The 14,528-nt window shown below is 54.4% G+C and overlaps 4 protein-coding genes across 4 annotated transcripts; 3 read left to right on the top strand and 1 right to left on the bottom strand.

Annotated features, from left to right (window-relative positions):
• Positions 1-638: 638 nt before the first annotated feature.
• On the top strand, positions 639-2,711 carry PODANS_1_20270 (uncharacterized protein; the record flags this gene model as incomplete). The annotated part of the gene is made up of 4 exons (XM_001907456.1): positions 639-864; positions 1,032-1,225; positions 1,317-1,452; positions 1,516-2,711. The coding sequence occupies 4 exons, from the start codon at positions 639-641 to the stop codon at positions 2,709-2,711; spliced, it is 1,752 nt and encodes a 583-aa protein (XP_001907491.1).
• A 1,717-nt stretch (positions 2,712-4,428) lies between these two features.
• Positions 4,429-7,383, top strand: PODANS_1_20260 (uncharacterized protein; the record flags this gene model as incomplete). The annotated part of the gene is made up of 1 exon (XM_001907455.1): positions 4,429-7,383. One exon carries the CDS (start codon positions 4,429-4,431, stop codon positions 7,381-7,383), a length of 2,955 nt encoding a protein of 984 aa, XP_001907490.1.
• Positions 7,384-8,865: 1,482 nt separating this feature from the next.
• Positions 8,866-10,488, top strand: PODANS_1_20250 (uncharacterized protein; the record flags this gene model as incomplete). The annotated part of the gene is made up of 1 exon (XM_001907454.1): positions 8,866-10,488. The coding sequence occupies one exon, from the start codon at positions 8,866-8,868 to the stop codon at positions 10,486-10,488; it is 1,623 nt and encodes a 540-aa protein (XP_001907489.1).
• A 1,864-nt stretch (positions 10,489-12,352) lies between these two features.
• Positions 12,353-14,014, bottom strand: PODANS_1_20240 (uncharacterized protein; the record flags this gene model as incomplete). The annotated part of the gene is made up of 2 exons (XM_001907453.1): positions 12,353-13,451; positions 13,521-14,014. The coding sequence occupies 2 exons, from the start codon at positions 14,012-14,014 to the stop codon at positions 12,353-12,355; spliced, it is 1,593 nt and encodes a 530-aa protein (XP_001907488.1).
• Positions 14,015-14,528: the final 514 nt, after the last annotated feature.

Here is a 14,528-nt window from a genome sequence, read left to right as displayed (position 1 = left end):
GATACATTCAGGGTTCCTGCGGGCTTTACAGAGTGTCAATGGTTCAATCATTGAGGGTGTAGGTTGCGACATCTGGATGAAGCCATCGTATCCCAACCTTTCTTCCCCAGCTTTATGACTGATGAGACTGGGCAGACACATGGATGAGGTATGTCTCGCTGATATCGCCTCTTTGGAAAGAGAGAGATTTGTTTCCGAGAGAACGTGCCCCGCGGAGACATGGACGGACGTAAGGAGATGGATGGGATGGGGAAGGGAAATATATAGACCGCCCCCATATTTAAATTCCACCGAGAAAACGGCTTGTTCAGACAGCATTTTCCATAAGGGTCCAGCGGATTAGTAACATCTTGATCCGAAAAAAGGAACCTCCGCTACCGCAGCAAGAGAACGTCTCTTTATTACATACACACACACGCCATCCGATACCCTGACGACGACCGGTACCTGCCCACCCGTCGAGGTACCCGTGTACCTGAACGTGAGAAACTAACTTATACAACCCACCTCCAACCCACTTCTCGCTTTCCAACTTCTCTTTCTCCCTCTCCTTTTCTTCAAACCTCTTCTTTTGATTTTTCCTTTTCCTTTTGAGATACCCCGATTCTTCTTTCACAGCAACACCACACTCTTCCACAATGGCCAACACACCCCACGGCGGCGTCCTCAAGGACCTCATCGCCCGCGATGCCCCCAGACACGCCGAGCTCTCGGCCGAGGCCGAGACGCTCCCCGCGCTGCTGCTGAGCGAGAGGCAGTTGTGCGATTTGGAGTTGATCTTGACGGGTGGTTTCTCTCCTCTTGAGGGTACGTTATGTTCACTTTTCAGCACTCAATGGCTTGCCAAAAAATATGGTGGTGATGGTGAATGGTAGAAGGGGGGGAAGGTGGGATGGTGGGGCTCAATTACACCATTTTCTACAGCCACCATGCCTTACCCGGCAGGCAGGCAGCGCGTTGCAAAAATGGGGGATGAACAAACATGGGGAACAAAACGAAAGCTGATGAGATGAGATGATGGCGGGAAATAGGCTTCATGACCGAGAAAGACTACAATGGCGTCGTAAAAGACAACCGTCTGGCCGACGGCGCGCTGTTCTCCATGCCGATCACTCTTGATGTTGACCAAGCGACGATTGACGAGGTCAAGATTGCGCCCGGGGCGCGGATCACGCTGCGGGATTTCAGAGATGATAGGAACTTGGCCATCTTGACGGTGGAGGATGTTTACAAGCCTAATAAGTGAGTTCCGGTCAGGAAAGGGGGGGTGATGTCGGGGGTTGATCTGGTGGCTAATAAAAGATAGGGAGCTCGAGGCTAAGGAGGTTTTCGGCGGTGATGAGGAGCATCCTGCTATTCAGTACCTTTACAACACCGCCAAGGAGTTTTATGTCGGTGGAAAGCTTGAGGCTATCAACAAGCTGCAGCATTATGACTTTGTCGAGTTGAGATGTGAGTTGACAAGATGGAGCAAGAAAAGGAGGGGAAAAACGTGCTGACATGGTGTGAAAAAAGACACTCCTGCTGAGCTCCGCGCTCACTTCGACAAGCTCGGCTGGGCCAAGGTTGTCGCTTTCCAGACCCGTAACCCGATGCACCGCGCCCACAGGGAACTCACCGTCCGCGCCGCCCGCTCTCACCACGCCAACGTCCTCATCCACCCCGTCGTCGGCCTCACCAAGCCCGGCGACATCGACCACTTCACCCGTGTCCGTGTCTACAAGGCCCTCCTCCCCAGATACCCCAACGGCATGGCCGTCCTCGGCCTCCTCCCCCTCGCCATGCGCATGGGCGGCCCCCGCGAGGCCATCTGGCACGCCATCATCCGCAAGAACCACGGCGCCACGCACTTCATCGTCGGCCGTGACCACGCCGGCCCCGGCAAGAACTCCAAGGGGGTCGACTTCTACGGCCCCTACGACGCCCAGTACGCCGTCGAAAAGTACCGCGACGAGCTCGGCATCGAGGTCGTCCCCTTCCAGATGATGACCTACCTCCCCGACAGCGACGAGTACGCCCCCGTCGACCAGATCTCCAAGGGCGTCCGCACCCTCAACATCTCCGGCACCGAGCTCCGCTCCAGACTCCGCAGTGGAAGGGAAATCCCCGAGTGGTTCTCGTACCCCGAGGTCGTCAAGGTCCTCAGGGAGTCGCACCCTCCCCGTTCCCAGCAGGGTTTCACGGTCTTCCTTACCGGCTACCAAAACTCGGGCAAGGACCAGATTGCCCGCGCGCTGCAGGTGACTCTCAACCAGCAGGGTGGGCGGTCTGTCTCCCTTCTCCTCGGCGAAACCGTCCGCTCCGAGCTCTCTTCCGAGCTCGGCTTCAGCAGGGAAGACCGCGACAAGAACATTGCCCGCATTGCCTTTGTCGCCTCCGAACTTACCAGGTCAGGCGCGGCCGTCATTGCTGCCCCCATCGCCCCCTTCGAGCAGGCTCGCAAGCACGCCCGGGAGCTGGTGGAGAAGTATGGTGACTTCTACCTCGTGCACGTCGCCACTCCGCTCGAGTACTGCGAGAAGACGGACAAGAGGGGGATCTACGCCAAGGCGAGGGCGGGCGAGATCAAGGGTTTCACTGGCGTGGATGACCCCTATGAGGCGCCCGAGAAGGCGGACTTGGTGGTTGATTTGCAGAAGCAGAGCGTTAGGGGGATTGTGCACCAGATTATTTTGCAACTGGAGGGCGCTGGGTTGTTGGATAGGTTTTAAAAATGGGTCGAGTAACGGGGAAAGAGCGAAATGTGTCATGATAGATGGTTCCTTTTTTATTTTTATTTTCCTTTTTGTTTTTTGTTTTTTTTTGTTTTTTTTTGTTTTTTTTGTTGTTTTTTTTTTTGGTTGTTTTTTTTGGTTTCTGTGTTTTTGAAAGGGTTAAGGGAAGGTAAAAGGGTTATGTAGGGAATATAGGGACAAATGATAAACAATACCACAACACAACTGGTTGAGAGGCTCGGTGAATGTTGAAGATGTTTGAGGTGCTGGCTTAGGGTTGTGGCCTCAAGACAGTTAATTACTGAATGGATGATGTCTGTGATGCCCGGAACTTGAGCTATGAAATAGTTCAAAGTCTCTTGGCTGTTACAAATGAGTTTACAGCTGCGAAGAGGATCAAATATGACTCAACACCTCACAACTGTGTGTCTGGTGATGCGGGATGGATGGTGTGACTTATGTGATTGTCTATCCAGCTGGCGGCTATTGTTTTTGTCAGCAGTGTCATTGGGTTTCCTGCCAATGCGGGAGGAGCGCTAATGCTTGGAGAATGCACCGATGGAAGTTATTCTTAGCTTCGCCATTGCATTCCGACACGGGGTTCTTGACTTCGAGAACAAGAGTCTTGCGAACTCTGTCTCAGAAGAGCTACAGATGGAGACGGGGTGGGTAATAAATGGGAAAAAGGTGGTTGGTGGGCGGAGACACTTCTCTCACCGATCTTTTGGATGAGGTCAGTGTGCTCTTGAGAAGGCCAGATTGTTTGCTGCTGCTGCTGAGAATAGGGGGACAGTGACTGTGAGACGTAGTCCGTGATGATCACATGCTGTGCGCTTCATGCTGTGTTCGGGAGCATACATTTCCAATATCAAAAAAGACATGGAAAGTGTGGATGGTGGTGAAGGTGGATTTTGAACGTTGCAAAGTCCCCGCAGCCAGACACATCACACCGTGGAAATTCACCGAGTGACGGGGCTAGACACACTGTGATGTCATCCGATGGGTGCTGCTGCCTTCTTCTCACCTGCCCTGCCATCTGAAACTCGATGCGCTGGTTGAAGCCCAACCTTGCCAGGAACAACACCGTGCGCGCACTGTCCAGGACGCTATCGAATCACAACGGGAGCAGCATCGAGCAACCAATGGCCCTGCGTGTGCCTTCTTCTGGGAGCACTGGAAAATCGAATCGCTTGGGCGTGATTCTCTCTACCTGGAACTGCACGCTAGTTTTGGTCTGAGTTGAGTCCTGTCGTTTCTGCAAAAGAAGGTCTCACGGCTTTGTTCTCTCTTTCTCTTCTCTCGCTTCGACGTCAACAGGGGAAAATTACCACCACCGCGACTTTCACCCATCTTGCAAGTCGCACCGCACCGCACCGCACACCGATCGAAACACCGGTTGGTTGAACTGGGCCCGACGACCAAAGAGTTCAAATCAAGCACCACAGCCGCAGCCGCCGCGGCGCCCTGCTTCCTGCGGACCGTATCTGCGCCGCAACCAACCACGACACCCTCCCACAACGTCCTCGAGGAGGTGCCGAGTATCACCTTGCCTCCACTACTCCCGCAACCGACACCCGACACTGTGCGGAAGTCCTGTCGTGCAGATTGCAACCCTCCACCACCACGGATTAACCCCCCCCCCTAGTATTGCAGCCGCAGCCTCCCGCTGGCTCAGGGCGGGCTGTTTGGGCTGTAAAACCTGACATGGTTCAGAATGCCATCCACTAAAGACTGGGAAGGCGAGGGCTCCGTCGCAACTGAAGAGCCTGTATCGCGCGACTCGGTGAAGAGACACAGATCCTCCAGGACGACTTCGGAGCGAAAAGACCGAGATCGAGACAGAGAGAGAGACAGAGACCGTGACCGAGATCGAGACTACCGCGAGCGCGACAGAGAAAGGGATGTAGATCGGGAGAGGGCGCCGAGGGACAAGTCGAGATACAGAGATAAGGAGCGGGATAGAGACCGGGAGAGGGAGAGGGAGAGGGAGAGGGAGAGGGACAGAGATCGGGACGGCGAAAGGGATCGGTACAGAGAGGACAAGGATTCGTCGCTCTCGTCGTCGACGCACCGCCGGCACCACTCGACGAGATCCTCCAAGAGGCCCACCGACAGCGAGGGCTTGCTTTACACTTCGCGATCGCATTCCCACCGTCAGCGCCGGTCAAGAGGAGATATGGACAAGGACGAGCCCGGTAGCAAGTCGGCGGCTGCCGGCTCAATGACTGAGCTGGTGCCCGAGTTGGCGAGAGGGTTGGGTGAGCGGGTGAGCTTTCCGTACCCTTCAGTCAACAAGAATTACAGCAAGGAGGCTCTGTACAGCAAAGAGGATGTCTCGACTCCGGCTAGACGGACGGACCCCCCCACTCCCGAGCCCACCGATCTCGGTAGCAGCGAGATGAAGCGGTCCAAGTCAACAAACTCGCCTGGGATTACCCGACAAAAGTCGACCAGACAACAGTCGCGTCAGGACGATAGACCCCCTTCACCGCCCGAGACAGACCTGTCAGACCCAAAGAAGAGGTCCGGCACTCCATCTTCGCAGCAGGAAGATGACAGGCCAGGGTCGAGAAACTCGTATGTGTCGAGAGCGGCTTCGAAGCACGAGTCAAAGTCGAAGCTGTCGAGGGCTTCCAGCCAGGCCACATTCGTGTTGCGAGCAGCTCCGTCTACAAGACAGTCCAAGATGGAGGGTTCAGAAATCACGAATCCTTCGACTGTGGATTCGGATGCCACACAAGTCCTCCCTAGACGAACTCAATCGACCAGGCCTCGGGTTGAGACCGACTCATCCCCCGAGTCTGCGGTTGATTCTTCTCCCAAGACCCCATTGCATACACAGAACTTTCCTCCGCCGCCACCGCCCGTGTTGCCCGGCGGGAAGGATCATTATGCTACTTCTGACGTCAACCACTATGCCACCTCTGATGTTCATGACAATAACCACTACAGCACCTCCGATCTGCCTACCCCTTCGGCGACTCCGGCGATCCATCCCACCGGTGCCGTTCCTCCACCCCCTCCCCCGCCTCCACCGCCGGCGTCTATCGATCCTCAGGATGTTCCGAGGGTTGACTATCTCATGCAGAATGGTGGTCTCCCGCAGCCAGTACCAAGGCAGTTTCTTTCGGTACTGCCACGGCAAAATGGCACGCGACCCTCCAACCCACCCCTTCAAGGTGCCGAGACGCTCTTCGCGCCGTTCTTCAACCTCCTCAACCAGTACCAGACGGTAATCAACGGCAGTGGCTCGGTCGCTGTCGCCACGGGACACAGAACAGTGGCCCGTCGCCTGTTGGACCGGCTGGAGAATGTTTTCAACAGGGATCTGCCTCCGCATGGGTGCAACTGCGTCATGTGCGAGAGGTCTGATGAGGTCAACAGAGGACTCGGCTGGGGAGAGGTGCTCGAGCGTGTCAGTGGACGGGTTGAGCTACCGCCGTGGCCACCCTTTGACTTCTCGATGCTTGCGGGCAAGGCCGTGGAAGAATTGGCTGACGTCCCCCCTCGTCCGTCGTCGCCGGTAAAGATGGACCCCGACATTGCCGAGGAGTTCAGAGAGCATTACCTGCGCCAGACGCAACGGGTCAAGATGGCGGTTGATAAGTGGATGGTCAATTGCGAAAAGACGCCCGCCCCTCCCCCGACCGAAGTCGATGATGAGACCTTGAGTTTTGCGATTCTCACCAACCTAGACACGGATGAAAGGCCCTACTTCAACGCCTTTCTTACTGGCTCTAGGGAGCTCCAGCCCGCGAACCGTGCGCCGACACCGGCGCGCAAGTCAAGAAATGATTTTGTTGTCAAGGCTGGCTTGTCTCTTCAGAGACTTTACCGTCTCCCGGTGGCCCCGCGTGACGCCGAGGCAGCGGTATACCTCGTCCGCAACCCAGGCTGCTGGCACGATCTCTTGGTGACCATTTCGGAAATCACCTCCTCGGAGTGGGAGATTCTGATCTCGGGACGATTTGATGGGTTCTTGTGGTCTGGCGCCGAGGATGACGGTATCCCCTTTGGCGAAGGCCCTTCTCGCCTAACGACACCGGCGAGCAACATGCCCTCCCGCCTGATGAGCCCGGGTGTTCGCGGCGGCATGTCGAGAACGACTACCCCTTTCGGCGGGGTTGGCGGGCCAATGTCAAGGAATGCCACTCCCTTTGGCGGCTTCTCCCGCGGCCCGACGCCAGCTTCCTTCATCAGCGGTGTTTCGGCTGCGTCGTCTTCTTATCCCTCCAACAGAGCATCCATCACTCATGACGAAGAAACCGAGATTGCGTGTCTAGCGGAACTGGAAAGAGAGATCTTCAACGGAATGGAAGCGCTCGAGGACGCATTCGAGAAGCTCCACGAGCAGGCTATGGGTGTCAGGGATGCGCTGAGGAGAAGGGGCGCGGCGCTCAGCATGAGCTTGCAGCAGCGACGGGGAGGTCTGGGGATGAGGGGGATTGACGTCCTGCCGCTGTCCGGGTCGAGCGGGGTGTATGATCGGCCTGGGTGGGCGGATGACGAGAGCGTCGATGGGGCGGATAGCGAGTGGGGGGCTGATGAGATGAGCGAGCTGGCGCCGGATGATTCGGCCAGTCAGATCAGCAGTAATCGGATGAGGAGGCCGAAGAGGAGACGGGAGAGGGCTACGCCGGGGGTTATCGAGGAGGAGGATGAGCAGTAGTAGGTTGTGATGGGGGGTTAGGGTTATTGGAGAGAAGGAAGTCCAGGACATATGGGGGGGATCAAGATACGGGGATAATAACGACGGGCTTCATGACGGATATCTGTGTTCTGGGTATGGAATTGGGATTGCGCTCTCACGTGCGGGAATGACTATGTATGGTATCATGGGACATGAACTGTTTTTTTTTTTTTTTTGCTTCTGTATCCGGGCTTTGCTGCTGTGTGCGTTGTGCTTTTGTCTCTTCAGTACTGCGATCGAAGGTCTTCATCGGTGGCCAAAACATTGCGGGCGAAGTAGGAATTTTATCACCGTTGGTGTGCCTTGATATTCTTCTGACATCCATGAAGTGACCACATCTTCACCGCGATTCTTGAATAATGAATAATAGTAATCATTCGGCACTCGTGCTTGAACGACTGGTGGGGGAGAATAAATTCAGATGGCCAAACCGTTGAAGGGGTGTGGATAATGTCGGAGATTTTGCTGATATTTCTTGGGGCTGTTCTCACTTTCTCTGGGGAAGTCGAAATGAGCGGCTCTTGCCAAAGACTCCAGAAGGCTGGCCATATCTGAAATTACCTTATCCATTTCCTCATTGCGGAGTTCCAAAAGTGATGTCGTGATCCTGAAGGTTCCTAAAGTCTCACGTGCCTAGTATATTGCGATCGGGAAAGAGCGTGACTGTCAGAAGTCGCAGGCTGCCACATGTTGCGATACACCTTCCTTCCCTTTTCGTCTAAACCTTGAGATCCTGACCGGTGTGGAAAGTACAATCCCGCCAGCCCGGGAAAGAGCAACCCAAACCCAGGCAGGAGAGACTCACCAGCAGCTCCGCCGGCCACCTTCTTCCAACTCCCAGCGCCCCCCGGGACTGTTGTGGAAAGTGCTGCTCTGCTTGCAGGTCAAGCCACACAGGACAACGGTTCCAGTTTTCGAGAGCTGGCGCCGTTTCCCCCACTACCTTTCGGACGGCAAATCGTGCGAATCTTTCGTGGAGCTCCACGACACCGCGCGCCTTCCAACAGCCCCTTCACCGTTCCCACCACCTCACCTGCCGGAAAGAGCAGCTGCCTCGCTTTGCCAGCGAAAGAGAAAACATGTTCCGAGACCACGCCTACAACTCGATGAATTCTTTTGCAGGAGGTAACAACAGAGGGTTCACATACAGGCCCCGTGGCAGCGGTATGTCCAACCTCCATTCTTCTCCTCGCCATCTCGACACCAGCACTTATCCACGCGTCACCCTCTCACTCCCCAGTCTCAATTCCCACTCATCATTCTTCAATCTTCGACTCTTCCGTACAGTTCGATAATCATTTCATCCCCCGAGAGAAAAAGAAATTCGTTCGATTTGAAAACTGGTGCTCTCGAAACCACATCTGATCCACCTTCGAGCTCGTTCATCACCCATCACATTCACACCCTCTCGCTCTGGATCCGCTTTTCTGCAGCTTGATTGCCAAAATACTCACCGTCTCAATGGATGTAGCTTCATCGTGTTCCAAGATCTCCATGACCGCAGCTGCAGACGTGGAAGCCAAGAAGCAACCAACCTACACCACGGTGGGTTCCATTTACAACCCCAGCGCAGCAGCCCCCATTCAGGCGCCCACCAGACGGCCAAGAACTAGGAGATTCCCCCAACCTCCGGAGTCCCCTTTAGGAGACCCGTTCGACTTCACAGATCCCTTGAGGGCCCTTCTGAAGGAGAAATCACCTCCGTCTCCGCCTACTACGGCCGCCGTGCTGAAGCAGTATACGCCTCTCCAGCAGAATTACGATCGTGCCCTCAGCCCCATCAACGAACAGGAGTACCTCGCTATGACGATGCCTCCTCAATTTCGGTCAGAAAATCTTCCTCCTCCTCCTCCACCTCCTCCTCCTTCACCTCCTCCTCCTCCTCCTACAGCTCCTTCGGTATTGGACGATGAGGATGGTGTTGCATCCAAGGACACCCTAATATCGTCAAAGATGACGGTCAAGAGTCTCACCAATCTTGCATCCTATCCCAATCCAATGCAGAAGGCTGCTCAAAAAGCACTTGCGAGAGCTCGACCAGCTAACATTTTGCTCAGTCGTTCTGAGATTCCGTCTCCTCTATCTTCTACCACGTCTGACATTGGATTTGGAAGAGATAGGTCCACAGTCAACCCTGCTGGTCTTCCTTCCACTGCTTCATCCGGACCCCCTCGGCCACTGACGGCAGGGCCTCCAGGCGTGCGTCAGTTCAAGCGGAATGGTTTTGATCCAACAACCTCTTCTGCGCGCATCGGCCGTTTGGAAAGCCAAAACGAAACTTCCGCGGCCCGTCCCCTCTTTCCAATCGGGCACCAGACTAAACCTTCCATCATCAGACAGCCTTTTCAGGCTGGCGTCAACTACATGGCTCTCCGTGATGGAGACATCAGGGGGCATGATGCAGAGCATCCGAGCCAGCTGCTTCAGCACAATTTGTCTGGGAATTACGGTTCAACTGCCCAGCAGTCGCGCGCCTCCCCCGACTTGCGGCGATCTTCTTCGAGCACCCCATTTCGACCAAGTGACCAGGACCCAAAGAAAGGCCCTGTGCACGATACTCTTCCTCCCGAAAAGGCAATGGAGTACTTTCCAGCAGGCTTCCCGTCCAACTATGATGGGCAGTACACCCCTCGTCCGGCGGTGCCTTCAAAATTTTCCCCTTTGGACCAAGAAGCGCAAAAGCAGACACAAAATCAGTTGGACAAACAGGACCAGCAGATACATGATTCAACGAATGGCCGCGTGCAGAGACCAATTGGAGCCATCGGTGCCGAGCGTGAGCGACGCCGGAACGCCATCGACAAAGCTGTTTCTCGCAAGCTCGACAACGAGGACACCACCAAGATGGACAGCAATGAGTATGCGAAGCCTCTGTTGGACAGGACCTATGATGCTCTCCTGAAGTATCGGGAATCCGGAAGGTCGGCTTGCCCGTCAAATGGCTGGCATCCACAGTTTGCAGAGCCAGACGAGTCGCTGTTTGACCACTCGCCCGAGGGCAACAACAGCTTCTTTGACGATCCTAGGATGGAGGCACCCAAGAAGAAGAAAGTTGCCAAGCCCACCCGAAAACTCGGATACTGAGTCATTCTTCTATCACGATATTCAGCAATGGTCAACAGGTCTTTGGTTCATTATGGGGCAGGGTCCATGGGGAGTGATGGGTTGCTTTTTGTGCTGTTCTTTTGCAGTTTTGCGGTTTTATTGCTTCTTTGCATTTTCTTCCAACATTTGGAATCTCTTTCAGGCATGCATGGCTTTTTGGGAAATCGGCAGGAAGTAAGGCGAAAAAAGGGAGGATAGCAACAAACAGGCAGATGAATATTTCATTCTGGGGATGGGTGACCACTGACAAGTTGGCGTTGCATTTTTTGGGCTGGAAATACTTGGCAAGGGGGTTCTGGTCGTTTTTGGAGAACACGGAACATTAACAAATGGGGGTTTAGTGGTGAAGGGATGGGGTCAGGGATAGCTCGGTGGAGTTTGGGAAGGCAACAGGAGAGTGGGATGTTGATTTCGTCGACATCCTGGAGTGTGTATCATGTTTGTATTCGATGATCATTATGAGCGGAACTTTGTAAATCCTGTTGGTAGTTGATATTTCTGGTTCGTCTTGATACCAGCCGGGACTATCTTAATTGGACTTGTATTATGCCGAATTCTACTTCTGTGATGTTTGTGTGTGAATGTTTTATTCATGTCACTGCCCCTATAGAGAGATGCGAGTAGGTAGACAAGAACGCAATGTCTGTTGCCGATGTATTACACATTTCTTACCACGAAGCACCATGTCATCACGAAAAAAAAACACGACATTTTCCAATAAGCTGCGCGCTTACTCTATCCTCTGTAAATCTCGCACATGAAGAAAGTAAAAAAAAAAAAAAAAAAATTAAAAAAAACCAAAGCAAGTTTCAAACACCCAGAACACTCGGGCTCGATGGACCCAACTAACCCCTCCCGTGCAGGCCCTCACCTAATCTTTGCCTCTCAACTTCGTGTCAGTTATTTATTTACTATACCGACTGTCACTACCCCCAACAAAAGCCCCTGAACGTCATATAAAAGCTCGAGAGCACATGAGGGGACGGTTGATCAACGTGATGAGGTGGTAGTAGGTGCACCATATTACGTTGATTGTTGAAAGCAGTTTTTGGACCCCTTGAATCACCACATACACACACACAGAGAGAGAGAGAGAGAGAGAGAGAGAGAGCATAAACAGCATAAACAGTACGACACAGGGGCGATCATGAGTAGAAAAACAGTGGTATTCCAGAGCTCAGTAGACAGAAGAAGACAAGTAACACAAGGAAGGGGACAAGTGAAAATGAAGAGGAAATCAGGGCTAATTGAACCAAGCCTCCTTTCGCCTTTTTGTTCCGACTTGCGCCTCCTCTTGGCTGCCCATACGAGCTATCGGATCTTTGTCAGAAGAGTAAAAAATGGGTATTTTGTGTCCGGCCATATGAAGATAAACAGTCCTTGTGTACAAAAAGGAAAGAAAAGAAAAGAGAAGGCAGGATAGGGTAAGGTCCCTAACTGGTAAGCCCAACGGTCCCCAGAGCCCGCAAACCATGCCACCGAAACGATTGCCAAACAACGAACCCCATATCCGGAGGCTACTCATACTTGACGGTCCACATACTGCATTCTGTGCGCGTTGGAAATATCGTTAGAGATGGAAGTCGTAAACAGCCGAAAAGGGACCTATGACCCAACCCCGAGGAACGGGAAGACAGGAGGGATGCTACCCTGGCGATGAGGGAAAGGAAAAGGCGCAGTTCTTTGGTAACGGCGCGCAATGTCGTGCAAAGCCACTCTGGCGTGTGGTGCTCATACCGGAACCCAAAGGGTTAGGGTCCGGTGAGAGGGGAAGAAATCGACATCCCTGGCGTCGGGAAAATCGGAGTGGTCGATCCGAAACCAGGGCTGGTCAACGTCAACTCTATCTGCGAAGCTTCGCCCCATCTCGTTGTTTGAGCCTACTGGTTCTCCAGCCCTCGTACCATTGTTCCCTGCTGAGCTCGCGAAGTTCGCCGCGCCACTCGCTGAACACAGCCTCCTTCAGACGAACAAAGTCGCAGTGTTCCTCATTGTATGGGTCGGCAAAGCCCCATGGGAACTGGCGTCCGACCACTTCGGGTTCGTAGATGTCAGGACTGATTATCGACATGGGGAAGAAGGGCACTTCGTCGTCCTTTAGGGTGTCTTCTGTCTTGCTTCGGCGGACAGAGCCATTGGAGAGCCTCTTGGAATTGGGAAACGGGCTCTGTCCCTGAATAGGTAGGCTTTGGCCGTCCGTGCTTCCCTCAGCCTCGCTGTTCGATGATGGATGCTCTTCTTCATCCTCGTCTTCCTCAAGAATCTTGCTCGAATCAGGAGTTGACTCGTCGTCATCGGCATCCAAGCCCAGAGCCTCCAGGGGATCGAGATTGGCTTTCTTGAGACTGTCCCAGACCGACCTCTTAAGCACATTCATGTGCTTGGTTGTGATGGTGTCGGCTTTGGCAATGACTGGAATGACAGCGGTCTTGCCCTGAAGAGTTCGGAGCACCTGGAGATCGAGGTCCTCGTCAAGGCTGCCCAAGATGCGTGCATGGGGAAAATGCTTGCCGCCGTTGACGTGACCGTTGGCACCGGCTGCCTTGGCCGCGGCGACATTCCGGTCGAGTCGTGCCGGGTCGAGGACCAGGAAGACGGCATGAATGTGGGTATCTTGTACACCAGGGGCTCTCACAACCTTCATCTCCTCGGCAAACGTCTCCTCGAATTTGCTCTCGAGGAAGCCCGACATCTCTCGGAGCTGCAAGTCCACCACATTCTTCTCCAGCCCTTCCGAGTCCCACAGGGTCAAACCAATACGCTCATTGTCGATTTCGGTCTCCAAGTAATGGGGAATGAAGTTCCCGGACGGCGGTGGCTTGGGGATCTCTTCGTGTTCGATGGTGCTTTTGGAGCGCTTCTTGGCCGGGAGAGCAAGTGCGGCCTTGAGGAACTCGAGAAACGATGACTTGCCGGAATTGGAGGTACCAATGACGAGAATGCTACGAGGGAGCTCGGGTTAATCATGCTGGACTCTGACGAGCTGGGATTTACGCGGAAGCGATACTTACTTGAAAGGAGTAGGATCTTTCCTCCTCCTGACTCTTCTGGGGCTGTTGATGGTACTCATGGCGCTGCTGGCATAACTGTAGCGACCGCGATGTGCCATGCTCCCAGTGCCAGCGTAAGGGTCGAAGCCACCGTTGGGAATAGGAGGAGGGGGGATGCTGAAGTTCGAGCGAGCTGGCTCCACGGAAGGGCGTGGGGCAGGAGTAGCGAAAGCAGCGGCGTCGGCGGGGGGGCCGGCCGAGGGAGCAGGAGCATACCCGGCTCTGCCAGAAACGATAGCGATCGAGTCGGGGCGGGCCTCACCACCGAGACCTAACTGAGGCGCAGGGGCCCCATTGTACAAGACCGGCAGGCGTGGCGGGGACTTGGAAACAGCATCACGCTGGCGCTGGAGCTCCTGCTCCCGGGCCAGCTTCTGCTGCTTCTTCAAGTCGGCGCTCTTGCTGCGACGCAACAACATTCCACCGAGGCTAGAGCGACGAATGGGATGGGACATTGGCCTCCTTCAAAGAGGACGGGAGTCAATGTTATCTCGCCAGTCCGCTGCTGGGGGAAGCAGCACAACGGGCCGGACGTTGCAAGCCACAGCTGCTCTCGAGCTGTGAGGCTCTGGTCTGTGTGTGCAGACAAGACCTACCGAGGGCCGGGACACGGTCGAGCTCGCAGAATTAGCTTCTGACGGAACGCCTGGCGTAGATGGGGACGGATCAGCTTGGAACTTGAACGGGGGAGGGGCGAGCAAGCAAACTCTGTCTCGAGTGGCGGCTAACCTTTGGAAAAGCAGGTCGCAAAGCTGACTGGGGTCGCAACCGGCGTCGACGGCGTTGATAAAAGAGGACGGTAAGAATCGAAGGTAGTGCAAAACACAGTTTCGCTGGCGGCGTGTCAAGGGCTCCTGCTACTAGTAGCTTTGGTTTGGTTGTCGATCACCGTGACTCTGTCTTATAAAAGTCAAAGTGTCAGGTGGTGATCCTGAGGGAAGTCGCAAAAAGAGGCAAGGGCGTTTCGGG

The sequence above is a fragment of the Podospora anserina genome, chromosome 1 (assembly GCF_000226545.1).
Source record: "Podospora anserina S mat+ genomic DNA chromosome 1, supercontig 4".
NCBI classification, from domain to species: domain Eukaryota; kingdom Fungi; phylum Ascomycota; class Sordariomycetes; order Sordariales; family Podosporaceae; genus Podospora; species Podospora anserina.
This window is presented reverse-complemented; position numbering and strand designations above follow the sequence as displayed.